Raw genomic sequence first — 20,219 nt, forward strand, 5'->3', positions numbered from 1 at the left:
CCCACTGAGCACCTGCCGCTGCGCCCCCACTGAGCACCTGCCGCTGTGCTCCCACTGAGCACCTGCCGCTGCGCCCCCACTGAGCACCTGCCGCTGCGCCCCCACTGAGCACCTGCCCGGCTGCGGGCCCCTGCTCTCAGTTCTGCGTTATGGCCTCGAGTCCGAGTCCGTGGTGCCGGCTGCGTGACACTCATCATCTCTGGTCCGTCGCGGGGGTGGGGGGCGCCCCAGGTTTGTGGGTCTGGAAGCTGACTCATCGTTGGGCCTTTTCAAGAAAAATGATCCAAACATGAGATAATATACAATTAGGAGCAAAAGTGCGTATTTACTTGCAATGACAACAAATTACAAATATTAAAAAGCTGACCACAAACATCAAAACATCCACAGAAACATTTGTAACTGCCTGCCACCCCTGTATTTTCTCTATATTGTTACCTCTATACCTTTTGATTCCATCTTTATTTAACAACAATTTTGTAATACATTTTCTCTGATGAAAATGAATAATTTGGTGTTTCCTCTAGCATGGTTAACACAAAGTTTTTAAATGGAAGTTTAGAAGGTTAATTTCAGTTTTATGGGGATTATTGGTAATGTGAAATTTCAGTATCATTTTGTGAAAATTTCTGGTAAGAGTTTCTTAGTGAGCTCTACGATTTCACGGCCTTTCAAGTTCTCCTGGGCAGTGACTAACCTTAAATATTACTCTTTAATTTGCTAAAGGTCACTGATCTGTTTGTCTTTAATACCTTGTTGTGAACATGTATTATAAGTTGTAAGTTCTTTGTAGATGCCCGTATTTCATGTGAAACCAACAGGAAATTTTTATAGAGTTTCAATGAATTTTTAGGTTTATTCTGTTTCTTCAATTGATTATCAAGAATCTCATCTTCTATTTAAAATTTATCTCTTCTCAATTGTTGATTTTAGTTTGATTCGAAAACATTTTTTGTTTCAATTCACTTTTTGATGTCAGAATAACTTGTTGATTTCATACAGAAATATGTGAAATATTTCATTTTATGCTGTAGACAATTGTATATAATTATACAAATATAAATAAAGTTGCACTGTTAAATACATTCCTGAAGGAGAGAACTTCCATTTTGGCTGGACATTGATGGTCCTGAACCCTTTACTTACAATTCTCTGTGTCTGGAGCTGGGAAGTTTTGCTGGCTCCACTGTGCACAGATTTCTGGTGCCTTGTATCACATGACGTGTTGTTAGCAGGAAGCGTCTGTTGACCCTGCACTCTAGTCCCTGGTGAGTTGTCGCAGTGGGTGGTGGACGTGCTCCTGGAAGCCATTCCTGCATGGAGACTCCTCGCACCAACTTCTGAGCCCCGTATCCCAGTAGAGCCAAACAATGTGAGCCCTACTCGGTCTCTCCCCTAAATGCCATCTGATAGAAAGGAAAATGTGACAGAGGGACAATGAAGTGGAAGGAGGCCGCGATCTTAACTGTGGTTCAAATGTATTATTTCTGCAAATTTTACAGAAGAGTGTGATCATCGCAGGGGCTTGGAAAAGGCCAGTGCCTGGGAGGAACATCGTGGGCTGTCCTCCTTGCCCGCCCCACTTGTGTCTACCTGCTTACTGCAGACCCACCCGGACGCCCTCTCTGCTGACCCCCACTCTCGCCTCAGGGAACAGCACCCTCTGCCTTTGCTCACTCCTTTTGATTCTTCCCCAAGCCCCAGTGAGTCTGGAATTCACAAATTACGGAATCCCCATTATGGGAGGTGGCTGGTCGTGGAGCCCTAGACTTTTGTTGAAACAGGTGCGTCCAACCAAGTGCAGGCAATTACTCACACGTGTCACTTGGGGTGGACTCGGCCCTTCCTACAACCTCTGTGCTCCACGTCCATCCGCGGTTTCTCAGGGGCAGTTGACAGACTGGATACATTGCAGGTACTTCCCTCCAGTATCAGGAAAGATCCAGGGGCCCCAGCTGCAAACTGCTGCTTTCATGGGCAGCTCCCATGTCGTCACGCCTCCTCACTCTCACGTCTGGGCCCTGCCTCTCCTGATCTTGTTTTCCATAATTCCATAAGAGCAGATAACTTATGGCTCAATGTTAGACATTCTGTTCCTAAAAATTGTTTGACTATTGCTGCCATAGGGTAGTTCCCGGGCAAGCTTTCTTCCCTGGCCCCTGCCTCTGGCTGCACTGTGGGTACCTGCCTGAGCTAGATCCCTCTTCCTCTTTCGGTATCGGCCCCTACCCTTCCCAAACCCACACGTTTTATTTAAAAAAAATTTTAATGTTTATTTATTTTTGAGAGACAGAGATACAGAGCACAGGTAGGGAAGGGGCAGAGAGAGAGGGAGACACAGAATCTCAAACAGTCTCCACGCTCTGAGCTGTCAGCACAGAGACTGACGTGGGGCTCGAACTCAGCTGAAGTCAGGAGCCACCCAGGAGCCCCAGACCTACACGTTTTAGAGCTAACTTTCCTTAGCCAGGAACTTCTTACACTGAGGAATTACAATGGTGGTTTTATAAGATATTTAAAAGTATTTATTTTGAGAGAGAGAGAGCAGGTAAGGAGCAGACAGAGAAGGAGAGAGAGAATCCCAGCAGGCTCCTTGCTGTCAGTGCAGAGCCCAATGTGGGGCTCCATCTCATGAACTGTGAGATCATGACCTTAGCCAAACTCAAGAGTCTGACGCCCAACCGACTGAGCCACTCAGACCCCCTTACAATGCCAGTTTTAAAGGTATCCTTTTAATTTAATTTGTTTCTTTATTTTGTTAAGTTTTTTATTTAAACTCCACTGTAGTTAGCACAGTGTTTATATTAGTTGCAGGTTTATGATACAGTGATGGCACGATTGCATACATCACTCAGTGCTCATGATACCCGTCCTCTCTAATCCCCTCCACTTATTTTACCCATCCCCCACCTCCCTCCAGCAACCCTCAGCTTGTTCTCTGGATTTAAGAGCCCCTTCTGCTTTGCCTCCCTCTCTGGTTTAGTGAAGGAAAACTAAAATAAAATAAGGTAAAGCTATCTTTTTAAAAAAGAAATGTCCCAGTGCTCCTGGATCCTGGCCACGTTCTCTGCTCCAGAGAGGCTTAGGGGGCTGTGTCCTGTGGGGGGGACAGTGCCACCATGGCCCACGGAGAGTCAGAGGCTGAATCCAGCTGCGGGACCCTCCGCTGCCTGTTCTGGGGGGGGGGGGCTACAGGTAGCCCAGGTGAGGATGATTTAGAAGGTACATTGAATTTGGGGTAGGGGTGGTACATCTGAGGGTGCACAGGAATGTAAACTCAGTAAGGAGACCAGGAGGGTGGCCCTGGTGCCCAAGGAGGTTACAGGCCTGAGTGAGGTGCAGGCAGCGGAGTGGACACCTCCCACGTCCACCAAGCCACACGTCCCTGCTCTAGGGGAACCGGGTCTCCTGTCATGGGCAGAGGAGCCTGGGAGCCCGCAGAGAGGGCCTAACACATCGGAGCCATTGGTGTGAGTGCAGGCTGGGGACACGGGGGCAGTGGGGTTCGAGCTCAGGGTTTAGTTGGAGACTTTCGGAAGAAGTCCCTGGCACTGGACTCCGTGTGGAAAAGGGAAGGCAAACCACCCCCCCGCCCCAGGCTAAGAGGGGGCCAGAGCCAGGGGAGGTCGTACAAGTGACACGGCAACGAATCAGGTGGTGGTTCTCGGGTGGTGGTGTGTTGACGTCGAAAGTGCCAAGACCGTCCTCCTCACTGTCGCCAGCCAAGGTCCCTCACCCTGAGCTGCTCTGATAGTCATTGGCCAGCCGTGGCCCCGTCACCACCCCCTGTGTTACTGGCACGGGCGCGTCCGTAACTGGCACCATCCGCCTGCTGGCCTGAGAAGGGGCCTGAGGTTGCAGCAGGAGAAACTGAGGTCCAGCTACGGGAGCTGGTCGGGAGGAGGACTAGGCCAGAGGTCTGGGGAGGAGAGATGAGCATGTTTAGGAGGAGTGCTGATGGAGATGCTCTGAGAGGAGGGGGAAGATCTGGTGAGTGATCGCCCTCTGTCATCGTGGCGGCCACACAGCCCTGGGAACCAGGTCATGTGGGAGAAAGACCAGCTGCCAGAGATGCTGACGCAGTGGGTGTGGGGTCATTGATGGCACAGGCAGATTCCTGAGGTGCTCTTTTCTCTCTGAGGAATATCTCAGAAAGCAAAAGTTTGTACAATTTTGATTTTTTAAAGTTTATTTATTCTGAGAGTGAGTGAGTGAGTGGGGAGGAGCAGAGGGAGAGAGAACCCCAAGCAGGTTCTATGCTGTCGGTGCAGAGCCCAACATGGGGTTTGAACTCACAAACAGTAAGATCATTACCTGAGCTGAAATCAAGAGTTGGACACTTAACTGACTGAGCCACCCAGGTGCCTTCAGTTTTGAGTTTTGATTATAATAAGTGCGTATTCATGTGACATTCACCCACCAAATATTTCTTTTTCCTTTTTAAATTTATTTACTTATTTTTAAGTAAGTTAAGTAGAGCGTAGTATTGATTTCCGGAGCAGAACCTAGTGATTCATCACTTAAATATTATTTTAATGTAAAAATTGGATGGTTCCATTTTAAAAAAAGAGAGGACTTTATACTCATGTGAATGTTGTAAATGGTAGATCTATATTATCTTTTATTATTTATACATTTATCTTTATTACTATCTTTGCTTCCTGTTTTCATTCACACAATGTTTGTAGGTGACATCAGACTCTTTATTAAATTTAAAGTGCACCAGGAGGTGAGACTGTGGCTTTTTGACCTGGACCTTGGGGACAGATGCGATTCTAACAGGGAAGGGCAGATAGTGCTCCTGGTGGAGGGAAGGTGAGGTTGAGGCCACAGGGGTGAGTTCAGGCAGCGTGCAGCTCCTGTGGTTGGTGGGGAGGCGCTGGGAATGGACATGGGGAGGCAGGTCCCGAGAGCCTGGAGGCGGGGTTAGGAGCTTGGGTTTACCTTTGGTAATGAGAGACCCTTTGAAAGAGAGGATAACACAGGTCAAGATGGAATGGGACTGAGGTATCAGGGGCGATGGTAGAGATGACGAGTCCAGTGACAGAAATACAGAGATCGCACTGCATAGCCGTCAGGGCGGTGGCCTGTCTGACTCTGAGCCCCCGATGAGGCAGGAGAGACTTAGCTCTTGGCTGGAGACATGGGGTTGACTGTTCAGGAAAAGTCTGGTTTGGGAATTAGGATGAAAATTGAGCGCATAGTTTGGAGATAGAGAAGGCTTAGGAAAACCACCTGGGAAAGCCTCCTTTCTCAGGAAAGAGAAGCAGCAGACGGGCAGTGCTGGGGGATGGGTGTGTGGAAGCAACAGAGTGGGACATGGGACAGTCACCTCCATGAGCAGGGAGGTCTGGGAATGGGTCCTCACTCCCGGGCAGCTGGTGACATTAGATGGAGAGGTTTCGAAAGAGCGTCTGGGGACGGAACCCCGGAAGGTGGGTTGTGAGGGTGGCCAGGATAAGGTCTGTCGGATTGTTGGAGCTTTCCATTCACAATGACCCCTCCCTGTCCACCTCAGCTCCGCTCTGCCGTTTGCAGGTGACACCCAGTGACATCCCTATCACCTCTGCCCATTGACATTTTCTGTCTGCTTGCCTTTACGTCTCTGCTGACCTCTGGCCCTTAATCTCGATTCTACCCACAGACTCAGGGCCAAAGCCACCTCTGAACTCCAGCTCCCACCTGCACATCCCTTTTTCACCAAAGCAACGCGTTTTGAGGGTTTACAAGAAGAAATGAGGCAAAAAACAATAAAGATAAAAGACATTCCTCATAAACAGGAGACAGCAACAAAAAAAATCTAAAATCTATTTTTCTGACCTCGGTGGGAGGATCTGGTAAATGAAGCCCACACTTTCAGTTAGCAGCACACCCTTATCTCCGGCCCACAACTGCCTTCTTGTTTTACTTGTTTTTCTGCTTAATTACTGTCCCCCCACCTCCCATGGCAACTCTTTAAAGTCTTTGCTGGATTTTTATTTGTAGGTGGCTTGGAAAAACGTACTTCTGCGCAGCGTGCTTAATAACAAAACACCGCTGTAGGCTCACCTATCTCTTGTGTTTCCACTCTGCACGTTTTAGGGGTCAGCCCACGCTCTGCGTGTCACATAGTCCCCGTGGCCACAGGCAGCTGCCACCTTGCCCTCCCCCATTCCCAAGGGTGGGCTGGACATGAGCCCAGCTCCCTGGTACCGCAGTGATGCTGCTGTGAGCCTAGGAACTCCTGGGACATCTACTCAGAAACCGGCCCCTGGATCACAGAGGAAGGTGTGTGCAGGAGCCGTGCCTTCGCCAGCACAGCTGTGCCCAGCCTGCCGTTGGTCTGTGCTTCAGGGACGTGTCCCCACGCCCAGCGTTATTCGGTTGTCTGACCTTTGTTGGTCTTGTTGTTCGCTCCCCTCTGTCTAATCACTGGTGAGTCTGCACGTTGGTTCACACGCACTAGGCATTTCCCTGTGCTCCTCTGTGCCTACCCTATTCGTGTCCTTTGCAAACTTTCCCTCGGGCTCCTGCCTCCTTCCTGACCTGTAGGCTTCCCTTCTCATATTCCACACCTGAGTCTCTTCAGTTCCAGCCGTGTGGGCATCATCTCAGCTGGCATTTCCCAGTGAGCTCTGTCCCCGCTGCTGTCCCTGGCCCGCAGTGTCGAATGCTGATGTAATAAGATGATTCCCGTGCTTTTGGGGGTCCATTTTCAGATGTTTTTCCCTACCCACAGGCCACAGTTTACTCTCTAACATTATTTTTTTACTAACATAATAGCTTCACCTTACACTTGGGTCTTTAATCCAGCTCGACTCTACCTTCATATATGGCTCCAGGAAGGAACTGGCTGGATTTTTCTCTATTGTTGGAAGTCATTTTTCACAACATGGTCTTGTCTAGATTCTGTCCCTTCTCTCACTGATTTATGTCCTATTTTTAACCTCCTTTGTAAAGATGGGTCTGTCCGTGAGCTCTGCCCTCTCCCATTTTTTGTGTGATCTTGTCCCAGCACCGTACAGCGTTACCACCACGGCTTTGTGGGTCTTCTGTGCCTTCTGTAACCAATGTAACAAGAGGTTATGAGAAGCATATTTCCAGAGCCCTGTGTCAACACCCACACATTTTCGTTCCACCCATGCCTTTAACTTGTTAAAGACCTATGTCAGTATCAATACCAGATTTGTTCATTTTTGTTTATCAAAAAACCTGGAAGCAAACTTTTTTAGAAACTGAAATCATTAACTATGTCCCTAGCTTCAGGGACACAGGGACCCACCGAGACACTGATTTAGGATTTAGACAGAGGCTGAGCCTCCTTGGGCTGCGGGTTTGCATCCCACAGAGGCTGTTGTCCACCGTCACCAGGACAGGGTGGGGACGTGGCACCAGAGGCTTCACATCTGCTAAGTCAGTCCCTCTAGAGTGGCTTCCCTGGTGTGGGGAGTCTCAGGGATTAACACATGCCATTTAGATGTTGGGAGAAACACATCCTGAAGTCAAGAGGAAAAGGTTCTGTTACTATGTTGTTTTTGTGTAGTAAAGAATTTTAAAAATTACCCATTGCTTTTCCCCACGTCCTCCACTCAGTGAGCTCTGGCGCCCTCACCCCAGGCATGGTGTTTTCAGGACTCTGGTTTTGGGCGGAACTTTACTTCAGCTTCATCCAGGGATCAAGGTCCCCATGTGTGTCCCAGAGAGTGCCCCTCACCCTGGGGCTGACACACAGGCACATACATCTCTCTAGAGGTGGCTTCACTACAGCAGCAGAAAGTTCAGAAAAGAAGAAAAGACATGGGGGCGTTGGTTGGCTCAGGGCGCAGGAGGAGGAGAGACTTTGTGCAGTGCAGGCGAGTTTCACTGAGGCTTGGAAAGGGCTGCCTCTAAAGAGTCCTGGGGAGGGGGCCTGGCTCCCTGTTCTGGCTCCTGTGTTTCTCTGGAGCAGCCTGATGCGTGTGTTGGGAGGGGTGTTGGCCCGGGTTTGCTGGCTGTGAGACTTGCGTCACATCGCGCCCGCTGACCCTTGTGTGGTGTCAACTTGCGTCACATCGCGCCCACTGACCCTTGTGTGGTGTCAACTTGCATCACATCGCGCCCGCTGACCCTCGTGTGGTATGGACTTGTGTCACATCGCGCCCTCTGACCCTCGTGTGGTATGGACTTGTGTCACATCGCGCCCTCTGACCCTCCTGTGGTGTTGATATGAGATGGAGGCCATCCTGTTGCACCCAGTGTGGTGAAGATTGAGAGACATGCAGCTTATAGTGGAAAACCACTGCACAAACCCTAGGCCTTGTCTCTGTCCCTCTTGCTCACTTCAATGTGGGGTCTCTCCTCACTCACCCCGTGGCCTGGGGGCACCAAGCAGCAGTGGGGGAGCCCAGCTGAGCAGGGGTGTGTGCCCACTGTGTGTGATGTGCATCTGTGCGTGTTCACGAGCATGAGGTGGACAGGGAGGTATCCCTGCATCACGGACACGATGCCACACGGGAAATGGGACTGAAAGGAATATTCAGAGGCTGAAGGGTGAGGAGGGGACCATCTGACCACTGAGTCTCAGGGAGCCCCCTTTTCTGCAGCTTCTGGGTGACAGTGGGACCTATAGGCTGGGGGCTGAGCCGGAGACCCAGCAGCAGCCAGAGCAGCTGGAGGACGTGCCAGCACAGGTGGCCAGAATCCCGGACATGTCCCGGGCACTGACGCAGCTCTGCAGCCTGGTCACAGATCTGGAGAAGACCGCAAGGGGCTGGGCGCCAACACACTGAAGGTGCGGACCCCGAGGTAGTGTGAGAGGGACGGGCTCCCCCGCCTCCTGCAGTGGTGGCTCGACCAAGTGCAGGGTGCTGCTGCAGCAGAGCAGGCTGCCGGGGACAGGTGCATGTGCTCTATTCTGGGGGTGCCCCCAGGGTGGCATCCAGCAACAGGCTAGGGAGGGGACGTGGAGGGCCGCAACCTCTGAGAGCCAACTGTGTCTCACTGTCCTCCTCTGTCTACTCGGATGCTGGCGACCTTCCGGACAGCTAGGAGCTGCCTGGGTCCCACGTGAACCCTCGCAAGCATAGAGCTGCGCACAGACTCCCCTGAGTTCTAGGGGGTCGCTGCTCCCTTGGCTCCTGCACCTTCATGCCATTTGGCCTGCGGAAGGTTTGACAGGATGTACTGAAGGATTTCCTTGTTTCTAGGAGCACCCCACGGAAACTCAAGGCCACTTCCCCCAAGTTAGAGGAAAGAATTGGCCCCCCTTCTCTAGCCAACCCCAGTGGCTCTGACCTGCTTGGCCCTGGGCCACCTCGTCACAGACTCTTCTTACTCCAGCCTGTCCACCCTCCACTGGGTCTGCCCAGCATGTCCCCTCCCATCTCCTGAATAGGACCCCCTTTCCTCGTCCCCACAGCTGTGACCTGATGCCAGACCCTCTGACCCGGGGATGGTAGTCAGCCTCCTTCCTGCACCACCCTCATGCTCATTGTCACAGCTGCCCCTGCACAGCTGGCTCCAGGGTCTCCATCTCCCCTGTGAATGGGTGGCAGTACCCACCTCTCATGATTTCGCCCACCTGAGTTCACGGTGGGTGAAGCCACCTATGCACATGGGGCTGGCAGGTCTGCACCAGTCACCTGGCACCTACTCATTATCTTCGTGGCAGACCCACTCCAGGACCCCCGGCCAGGCTGATGAAGGAAGCAGCCTGTGACAAGGACTGGCAGGCAGCCTCTGGCTTTCAGTCAGCAGGTCTCATTGCTGTGAGAACATGTACTCTGCCAACAGTCGGAATGCACTTGGAAACTGAGCCCCTGGATGAGAACACAGCCCGGCTGGCCCTGGACCACATCCTCTCTCATCAGACCCTGAGCACAGGACCCCGCCCAGCTATGCTGACATTTCTGACCCACAAAGCTGTGATACTGTTTTAAGACCCCAAACCTGTGGTGGCTTTTACAGAACAGTGGATAATACATTTGTAGTTCAATTATTTGGAGTGAGTGATGCCAGTCGTCTGTGTCCCCAGTGTCAAGGTCAGCGCCTGGCTCGCAGCTGGTGTCCAGCAAGTTTTGCTGAGTGGATGCATGGATGAGTTTGCAGGAAGCACAAGGCCCTCCTTGGTGCTCCACATACAGCAGAAAGAGCCTGTAACCCATGTCTATCGAGTCCTTGCTGACGTGGGCAGGACCGTCTCGGCACTGAAGGAGGCCAAGAACAACACGTGGCCACGAGGAGGTGGCGCTTGCTGTAGTGTGGGAAGAGTTTGGAGCTGAGTTCAAGTCCTATCCTGACCTCAAACAGCTCTGCAGCCCTTGAGAAGGTCTTTAGTCGCTTGGAGCCGAAAGGGGGCAGCGGTACCTGGGGGATAGTTGTAAGAAGTCGGTGTCATCATACCTGCTGGGCGTCTGTGCCTAACTGTAAACATCCAGATGTGTTAACGCCGCCTCTTGTTCTGCTGCTCCATCCAGAAGCCTGTGGTCTGGCTGCGGAGCCAGGACAAACACCCACAGAAGAAGCCTACTAAGCGCACAGGGGCTTCCGAGCGAGGCGGAGTGAGGCTGGGTCCTGGGTTGGCTCGAGGGGGATGTGGGGACTGGATAGTGGGAAAGAAAGGTGAGCATCAGGCAGGATGGCTCCAAGAAGGGAAGCGTAAGGTAGGGAACAGCCACCGTACATTTGTAGCAGTGCAAGAAGTCTGGCCTGGTTACTCTGGAATTTTTAGGAGTCAGGGAGGGCAGAGCTGGAAGGGTCGCACCGGGACACAAGCGGTCTCAGATGGTTGTGTTGGGAGCAGCATGGGGCATTTAAGGAGAACCACTCTGACTCTCGTGCCACGTGGACTGGGGGACCTGGGGCAGGGGCCTAAGGAGGCCTCTGTGTGGATGTTCCGAAAAGGGAGGGGACGGTGACCTGGCAGGGAGCTGTAGGTGTCAGAGGAACAGGAGACCTGGAATCAGGCAATAGGACGTTGGCCAAGAGCAGCCCTGGAGGTGACGGTGAGAATGCCTGCATCCTGGTTGGGACTAATGTCACACAGAATTGTCCACAGGTGGGCTGCCGGGGCCGGGAGGAGGCGGCAGCCTCAGGGTCTCTGCGCCTGCAGGAGCCTGCCCAGCTCTCCGTCCCCTTCCCGCCCGCCCAGCCGACGCCCAGCCAGGCCCGCCTGTGAGGGGAGGGACAGTAATCACTGAACACCAGGTTCTTCTGGGGATCAGAATGGGTCCCCAGGGAACATGTCGCCAGGCTGCAGGAAGAGCTACAGTGGAAGGAGCCAGAGTGGCACGCAGCCGCGTATTGGAGCAGGTGTCCACGACCCGTCCTGCTGAGTGGCCCCAGGGCCACCTTGTCTCTGGGCCTCAGGTCCTCTTCCGTCAGTTCTGGACACACAGACGCGAGTCTGTGAGCGGGGGCGTGGAGCCAAGCCACCTGAGCCTAGTGTGCGCCCTGCAATGCGCCCACGTGCCCTTCGCCACCTGCTCCTTTAGGACAGTTGTCAGCCCACCCCACAGCGCTGTGGTGAGAGTCAGCATATAAATACTCAGTACGGTGACTGGCCAGGAGGAGGGCTGTGTGCATCTGCTGTTATTATTAGCATTTTAAAATCTCTATTCCTTGCTCTGAGGCCTGGTTTGGCGCCCTCAGCGTCCTGGCCACAGCTTCCCATGAGGCCTGGGGAGGAAAATCCCATTTTCCTTATTTGCATGTCTGTTTTCCTAGTATTTTGAGCTAAGTTGAGAGAGCCTACGTTCTTGGTAATGGAAAGAGCTGCCACTGTGCCAGCTGTGAGGACTCAGGTGCAGCCCTGCGGGGGTCCTGCAGGGGGCGATGGGGAGCCTCAGCCCTTAGCAGAGCACAGAACTTCATCAAGTCACCGTGTTTCAGGATCTACCCTCTTCCCCTGCACGGACACCACACTCCAGGTCGGGTAAACATCAAAGGAAATCACGCCAGCAGGGGTGAGGGGTGGATGGTCAACATGAGTGTTTTCATGCACTAGTGGTTGTGCTTCTCAGTGTGAGAAACACACGCTGAGTCACAGTCATGCGGAGTTTGGCTGCAATGACTTGTTCACCAGGACCCACCACGCCTGTCTTCGGACAATGGGTGGTTAGGACCCATTGGTCAGATGTGGATTAGACCCTGGCTACACCATCTCTGAGGTGCACACAACCCAAACTCACCAGTGCACGGCTTCCTTCCCTTCAGGACGGGACAGGAAGGGGACGTGCCTCATGGAGTGGCCAAAGTTAGGGGACGGCCGTAATGTGCTTAGGTCCCCCCACAGGTGGGGGCCCTGGGGGCTAGACCCCCCTAACACCACTCAAACAGAAGAACACAATCCGCCTTTTGGTGGAACCCCAGCTTTCGGGGCTTTGGGTGCGTATCATCATACAGAGACCTGTTATGTGTCTGTTGTTTTGAATATACAACGTTTTGTATGAAACACAACTTATAGACACTGTGAACGTGCCCAGAGGTAGTAATCAGCCCCTGGCAGTTCCTGCTCCTGGTACCCTCACCTCTTTCACCTGCCGGCCTGGGCACCAGCGGGGAGGTGGCCCCACATGTAGTCTGTGTGGAAGCAGAGCGAACACAGAGAATACTGAAGAGGTTGTGGTGAGGGCTGTGTCCAAGCAGGAAGAAAGACAATGACTAAAATGTGTGAGGACAATGCTTTTATTGCACACAGGAGCTAACATTCCGCCCGGGCGACTGAAGCCCTTCTCCACGTTCTAGTGCTTGTCCCCATCCCAGAACCACACCGGATGGCACCCCCGTACCACGCGGCGCCACGCGGCCCCACGCAGCCGGGTCTCTCCTGGTGCCCTCCCCATGCCCTTCTCCGAGCCTGGCTCCCTCCTCTCTCCCTGATGTCTGGAGCCACATCAGCTCTGGTGAGGGTCATCCAGCCCACCCCCCGCCTGCGATTCTGCACCCCTGCATCTCAGCCTCCACCCCTGCCCACACTTTCCAGACCCCAGGTGGAGATCAGCAGAACGGAGTAAGATTCTCTGTAGGGGAAAATTGGGTCTGTGGGTTACGGCCTCACCTCCCAGCATGGCCCACACCTGGTCTCAGGCAGAAGAGCACCCCCCAGGTGAGGGAGGTCTCAGTGGTGTCAGAGTCTCAGGAGGATCGTGGCCCAGATTGGCCAGCAGTCAGCCATCCTTCCTTTCCTCACCGAGCACACTCATCTCTCAGAGCTGGCCTTTCCAGAGAGCCCTCCTGGGGGGTCGGGCCTGTCCTCTGAGCTCCCCAATGGCCAGGGCGGCCCCACCCCAGCCTCCGTCAACCTCGCTGCCATGATCTCTGCCTGGGGCATGAGTTCCTTCAGATACTGAAGTTTTTCCTGGTTCACGGTCAGCACATAGGAAATGATTCTGGAGGGTTCGAGTTTTGGAGAGAAGATGTGATGAAGACACGTGCCCTGCCTGAGATCACACAGCTGGTCAGTCTCAGGGTGGTCTAGTGCCTGGTCTTGTGGCTCCAGACCTGGGGTTCGCCAGGGTCCGCGCCCCCCATGCACGGGCATCCGCTGGGGGTCCTGGAAGGAGCTGGACCAGCAGACTGCAGGGACCCCCTCGGTCCTTGCCAAGTCCTCAGCCCATCGCATTTCTGTTCCCCCAGGTGAGCCTGGACTTGGAGGAAGGCGGCCACGCCTTCTCAGGAACTCAGGGAGAAGCTGGAGCCTCGGCCCCAGAGCCCAAAGAAGGGGAAGACCTTCTGGGTGAAGGAGGCAGTGTAGGTGTAGATGGGCTCCTGGCTGACAGCGTTGGCGAAGGTCACCCAGCCCACCTCGTAGTCCAGGGACACCCGTACCTGCCGGGGCTGCTCCTCTAGGGCCAGCCGCGTGGGGAAGGAGCCCAGTGCCGACACGAAGCCCCAGGCCAGCCTCACGGCCCACACGCCCTCCTCGGGCCGCTGCCTCAGCTCCCCCTTGCGCCGCACATCCTCACGCGCCACACCCACTGTGCAGCTGCCCCCGTGGGCCAGGTCCAGCTTCACCAGCCACGTGTGCCGCCCCGCCGTGAAACCACCACGGGCCAGGACGCAGGTGGCCCTGTCGAAACGCTCAGGGTTGTCTGGTGAGCTCTGCCATTTGTAGGAGAACTGAGCCCGCTGGTGGTCCTCAGATAGCAGGAGTTTCGGGTGGGAGGTCTGGGGGTCCAGAGACAGGAGCGCTGCGGGGAAAGCCCAGAGGGACAGAGACGACAGCTCACTCGTCACCTCCAGAGAAGACCTGAAGGCCCTCCCTCCCACCTGCTAGTGTCACTGTGCACGTCATGCACAGCAGCGTGTGTGTCACCGGGTCACTTGTTACTTTTAGAACCAGCTCACAGTCCCCTCATCCAGGAAGCCTTCCCTGATACACCTTGTCCCAATCCCATATAACCTTTCTCCCTGCTCCTCATGTCTGGCAGTGCCCAGCATAGAGCCCTACAAACTTACCCGTTTCGATTTCAGATGCCCCATGCCCTCCCGTCCTGACCCCCGCTGCTCACCTGGCTCATAGTCCAACTCGAAGCAGAGTTTCTCTGTAAAGAGAGCACGAAACAGGATGAGATCCCCTTAGTCTCATGAAATCACAGAACATTTAATGATAAAGAAACGGTCCCAATGAGGGAAAGGACAAAGACCACCGGTGGTTCTAAACCTGGGCTCAGATCCCTGCAGCGCTTGCCAAAGCCTGATTGTGACTTTGAAGGCCGAGGACCTGGGCTCCTAGCAGGATCCCAGGGTGTGGTCGTGGGTCACTGCCTTTGGCCTGGGTGGGCCTCACCCAGCCCAGGACATACAAGGTGCTCCAGAAAAGGTCTACTCCAAGAGCAGATAAGGGGGTTAATTTATTTATTTTCTTGGAAATAATTTCTGGAATAGGCAACAGCCTTTGATTAGAGTAAAGTGCCCTTCACTGCGGCTCACTGGGCGGAGTGCAGGAGGGACCAAGTGTGGGCCCTTCTGGGCAGGCCATTCGGAGACAGGGCCATCGCTCCTGATGTCCTGTGGGTGTGGGCAGGGAGACGCAGGCCTGACTCACTCTGGAGCATTCACACCTTTTCTCGTCACCACGGCCTGTTCCAGGAAAGCGGGCACAGTCCCCGCAGGGGTCTCCAGCCCACGTGCCCGGCTGTGCGGGAGGAGGAGGAGTGAGCGAGGTCAGCCACACAGGGCGGAGAGAAACAGTGCTTATGGTTATTAATTAACAGTGTTTACCGTCAAAGCCTCATCATGCAGGGGCGCCTGCATGGCTCAGTCGGTTGATCCTCTGGCTTTCACGGTTTGTAAGATCGAGGCCCACGATGCTGACATCGAGGAGCTGCTTGGGATTCTCTCTCCCTCTCTGCCCGTCCCCCACTTGCTCTCTCCCTGTCTCTCTCTCAAAATAAATAAATAAACTTTATATAAAAGAACTTATGCGAGGTGTGCCTGGGTGGTTCAGCCGGTTAAGTGTTATGATCTCAGGTCATGATCTCGCAGTTTGTGGGTTCGAGCCCCGTGTTGGGCTCTGTGCTGACCGCTCTGAGCCTGGAGCCGCTTCAGATTCTGTGTCTCCCTCTCCTTCTGCTCTTCCTCTGCTTATGTTCTATCTTCCTCTCTCTTAAAAATAAACATTAAACAATTTTTTAAAACTTATCATGCATTACAAATGTCTCTTTTTTAAATTATTGAGAAGACAAGTTTTGTTAATCATTATTTTTTATATTGGTCAATGTCAATGGATCGAATTTATTTAATTATTTTTCAAATCAGTTAAATCTGTTTAGAAATCTTCACCTTCGTTATCTCTCCTCAATGTCACATTACCCTGACAAGCATGTTTTATGAAGATGTGCAAATAAGGGATGCCAAGGCCCAGGAGGGGCTCCCGGCCTTGCCAGATGTCACTCAAGCGCGGGGCAGTGCGGCATGGAGGGCGCCCCCTGAGCCCAGGCTTCACGGGTCCCCTTACCCAGAAACATCTTCACCTCCCTCTGCAGTGGGGCGGCCTGCTGCGGGAAGTCCCGAATCCTCTGGCCCAGCTCGGGGGACACAGCCTCTGGTCTCCGGCACTTCCTGGTCTCACATCTAGGGGCAAACAAATGTCGGGATTTGGGAATCATCCCCCATAGGGATGCCCCCGGACTCAGCTGGCCGCCTGCTGACCAGGCGTGGAGATGCAGTTCCCGCAGGCAGACCTTCCTCCCCTGGGACGGACCCGCTGCCCGCTCTCGGCAGCTGTGCGTGGACACGCATCCAAGGGCATGACTGTTTCTGCGTGGGCTTTCGGCCCTGACGTGAGGGTGCAGTGAGCAGACACGTGGTGCAGCGTATGTGTGTGCAAGTGGCAGCGGAGAAGGCAGCCAGGACTCACCTGAGCAGAGTACTTCTGATGTCCTACGAGAAAGAGGGGAGAGCAGATCAATCCCCCTTCCTTACACCCAAGAAAGACAAATCCCATGTTCCCAGGTAGGCAAAGGGCCCCCGATCCCAGAGCCACAGAGCTTTAGAGTTTATGAGGCGTCGGGATCACAGAGGCCAAGCCCTGTATCTTATGCATCCACACAGTCAAGTGTCCCGTCCGCTGCTGGAGGCCCAGGCCTCCTGCTTTCTCGGCACCCCAGCATGCTGCCGTTCTGACGCCCATTGGGACCCCCAGGTCCTCCCTCCTGTGTGCGGAAGTGAAACCGACTGGGAAATACTTCCTGACTGGTGGGGCGACACGGCACAGGGTGCCCTGGAAAGAGCCCTGATGTTGGAAAGCACTCGATGCTTTTCCAAGTGCGACGTGCAGCTGCACTTTCCTATTGGACCCTCACAAACCCCCTGAGAGTCAGGAAGAACAGAGCCCTCCCTGCCGATGGGCCGTGGGGCGGACAGTCAGAGGCCTGCGAGCAAAGGGGTGCAGATGCAGGGTTCAGGGGCGAGCACTCGGGGCCAGGCTCACCGTCAGGAGCCCCCGCGCTGGCCTCTGGCTCTTCCCCTCCAGTTCTGAGATGAGGCTGCTGAAGCGGCAGATCTCCTCCCTGGCCAGCACGTCGAACTCGTCCCGCTGCTTCACGATGTCTGCGTCCAGCGTCTCCAGCTGCGCCAGGAGGACGCTCTGCTGTTCCTCCAGGAACTGGCTCAGGCACGCAAACTCGAAGATCACTTTCTGTCTCTTGGTGGCCACCTGCGACTGAAGGGGCAGGAGGAGAGGCCAGGGCGTCACCTCTCCTCCTTCTTCTCCTTCCTCGGCTTCCTTTCTCTTCCTTACTTCACTTCCTTAGGTCCATGCCCTCCGGGGTTTGGTGGAAAATCAGAGCCCCCACCCCCAGGTCCCTACACAGTACAGCATCCCTCCCCCCTTGAACGGCTGTGGCCCCATCTCCTGGGGCTTCTATGTGTACACAGAGGCGGGTGATGGGAGGTGATATGCACAGCTGGGGGGGGGGTGATGGGAGGTGATATGCACGGCTGAGGGGGGGTGATGGGAGGTGATATGCACGGCTGAGGGGGGGGTGAGGGGGGGTGATATGCACAGCTGAGGGGGGGTGATGGGAGGTGATATGCACAGCTGAGGCGGGTGATGGGAGGTGATATGCACAGCTGAGGCGGGTGATGGGAGGTGATATGCACAGCTGAGGGGGGTGATGGGAGGTGATATGCACAGCTGAGGGGGGTGATGCGGAGGTGATAGGGCACCCCACCTCCTGCCCTTCACAGTGCACACGCCGCCCATGGCTCTGAACTCATTATCTACACAATCTTGTTCGGTTCTTACGGCAATTCCATGAGGTCATAATGATTTTAATCTCACAGAAAAATAAATTTGGGCCAGAGATTTGCATGAGGGAGTGAGGGTTCACACTTAGAGTGACTTGGAAGCCCTCCGTGCTAGGTCACCTGGGTCGGGATGGCGGAGGGGTCTGGGAGGGGACACGGACCTACCAGGAGGACTTGGGTCCTCTGGTTTTCTCTTGCCTGGATTCTTTGAATCTCTTCTTTCTCTTTTCTTAGACACTCAAGACACTTCTGTATCTGCTCCTGGAGAGAAAGAGCCTGAACTATTTAAGACAGAAATAACGACTTGTTAAGAGGGGTCATCTCATCCAACCCCCTGCCTCAGGGGCTTTGGCTGCCTAAAGGGTCTTTTTCTCCTTGCTCTCTGAGAATTTTGATCGGAGCTGTCCTCTTTACCTGTGTCAGCACAGGCTGTGACTCGATTTCCCCACCCTACCCTTCCTGTCTTTAGGAAACACTGCGATTTGTTTCTGGTAAGCTGTCTGTGGGATCTGTCATGAGCTTGATATGCCTTTCTTTGAAAGTATTCCAATTTCTCACTTCTCTCCAGGGGAATGAATTCAAACAACCCTTTCTTGTGAATACAATCAATTTCCTGCATATGATTCCGGAGGAGAGAAGAAACTTGGGTGATGAGAAAACTGTCCATAAATTGTTTTTAGCATTACTTGCTCTAGAAAAGAGTTAGGACGAGGTACACACATGTAAATGTACGTTCAGAAGTACACAGGGGACCCTCACCATCGAATGCACACAGACACCCACATTTACTGAAACACTGTGAGAATGACTAAAAAGAGCACAGATTTAATGAAAGATAAAACTGTGCCCCCCGTATGTTTACCCAACCTGCGTGGAAGCGTTCATTTACTCACAGACATGAGCACTCCCACAGACATTTAGACACGCAGCCAGGCTGCCCTCCCCCAAACCCCCACGCACACTGACGAACATGCAAACACTCCTGTCTGGACCTCACGTTCCTTCACAAACAAACCCCGGGTCCTGACACACCCGCCTGACCCTGTGTGCACACACACACTCTCAGGTCATGGTCACTTGGTCACTCGCAGCATATTCACCAAGCTCCTGTTACGCGTTGGCCATGAGTTAACAACAAAGAATACGCCTAAACACAAACACCAATCTTGCCACGTAGCTGCGTCGCCCGTGTGCTGACAGAGTTGGGGAGACAGACTCCTACCCTGTAGGGCCGGGCCGCGTCCTCCAGGAAGCGCACAGTGTGGGTCCGGTGCGTCCAGGCCTCTCGGCACAGCACGCAGAGCTGCGTCTCGTCATCCTCGCAGAAGAAGTAGATCTTCTCCCCGTGCTCCCCGCACGAGTCCTCCTCGTCCGGGCCCGGCATGGGCTCCAGCCTGAGGCGCTCTATGTTCTCCACCACGCTGGCCAGCTGCCAGTTGGGCCGCAAGCCCGCCGGGCGGAAGGGCTGCTTGCAGAGCGGGCATGCGAGGGCCTCCTCTGGCTCCGGGCCCGGGACCTCACAGTAGCGGGTCAGGCAGCCTCGGCAGAAGTTGTGGCCGCAGTCGATGGTGATCGGCTCCCTGAGGGTGCCTTGGCAGATGGGGCAGCTGACCTCATCCAGCAGACTGCCCACAGAGGCGGCCGAGGCCATGGTGCTGCTGTGCCCGCTGGCTCCTCCAAGTCGCCTTCTCTGCTTGGCTGGGGGAGCCCTAAGGACGCACATTCATCCTCACGGCCGGACACGGGCACGGCTCACACACGCACCGGCACCCTCATGGTCACCTGCACCTGTTGCCCAGAGGAAGGCATCTGCCTACACGGCCGGGTCTTCTGTCCCTGTCCCAGGCAGCAGATGCACACTGTCCAGGACAGATGGACAAACAGCGGAGGAGACGGGGACGAAGGGCCCACAGCTCCAGAGGTGACCCCAGTTACTCTCTGGGCTGGTGTCCCGAGCTTGGGGTTCAGTGTTCCTTCCTGTCCATCCACACACACGTCAGGGCTGCTATCTCGGCCGCCCAAACTTGACAGAGATAGTCCCTCTGGGGGTGGGAGGGAGACTGAGTCACAGAGCAGAGACACCAGCCCAGCCCCTGCAAGCTGTCCCCAGGGAGATTACAGGTATCAATGGGCCCAGGCCAGGCAGTTGACAGGCAGGGCATGTCGGGACCCAGATAGGGTCATGCCCAGGGGAACGTGGCCCAGGCAGCCTCCCCAGGGATGCCCCCAGTGGCCTGCCACAGGCTTCCAAGGAGGCTGCACTGAACCCCCCATGGGGGAAGACAGAGAAAAACAGCAACAGCCAACATTCATGTAGGGTGCCTACACATCCCACACTCCACAGATGCAGGGAATCAGATGAAGAAACGTGATTGTTTGGCCATTACCTGGGCCTGGGGCTCAGGAGGAGGTCCCGGCTGGAGGCCAGGGGAGGAGGCCTGGAGAAGAGGCCAGCAGAGGAGGCCCGGACTGATCCCAGCCCTGCAGCTTCCCAGCTCTGGGACCTCAGG

General features: G+C 54.3%; 2 protein-coding genes across 2 annotated transcripts in view; one reads left to right on the forward strand and one right to left on the reverse strand.

Annotated features, from left to right (window-relative positions):
* Window positions 1–9,039, forward strand: part of TRIM40 (tripartite motif containing 40) — a 35,872-nt gene extending 26,833 nt beyond the window's left edge. Inside the window, exon 7 of the mRNA XM_039224757.1 lies at window positions 8,562–9,039. Coding sequence (XP_039080688.1) covers window positions 8,562–8,747 — 186 coding nt within the window. The 3' untranslated portion in view covers window positions 8,748–9,039. The remainder of the gene's footprint in view (window positions 1–8,561) is intronic.
* Window positions 9,040–12,626: 3,587 nt separating this feature from the next.
* LOC120226577 (tripartite motif-containing protein 10-like) lies at window positions 12,627–19,660 on the reverse strand. The gene is made up of 7 exons (XM_039224754.1): window positions 18,932–19,660; window positions 17,875–17,970; window positions 16,892–17,122; window positions 16,319–16,341; window positions 15,917–16,032; window positions 14,469–14,501; window positions 12,627–14,147 (listed from the first exon to the last, which is right to left on the reverse strand). Exons 1-7 carry the CDS (start codon window positions 19,430–19,432, stop codon window positions 13,630–13,632), a joined length of 1,518 nt encoding a protein of 505 aa, XP_039080685.1. The 5' UTR covers window positions 19,433–19,660; the 3' UTR covers window positions 12,627–13,629.
* Window positions 19,661–20,219: the final 559 nt, after the last annotated feature.

This window comes from Hyaena hyaena, unplaced genomic scaffold (genome assembly GCF_003009895.1).
Source record: "Hyaena hyaena isolate Hyena2069 unplaced genomic scaffold, ASM300989v1 scaffold_1759, whole genome shotgun sequence".
Classification (NCBI taxonomy): domain Eukaryota; kingdom Metazoa; phylum Chordata; class Mammalia; order Carnivora; family Hyaenidae; genus Hyaena; species Hyaena hyaena.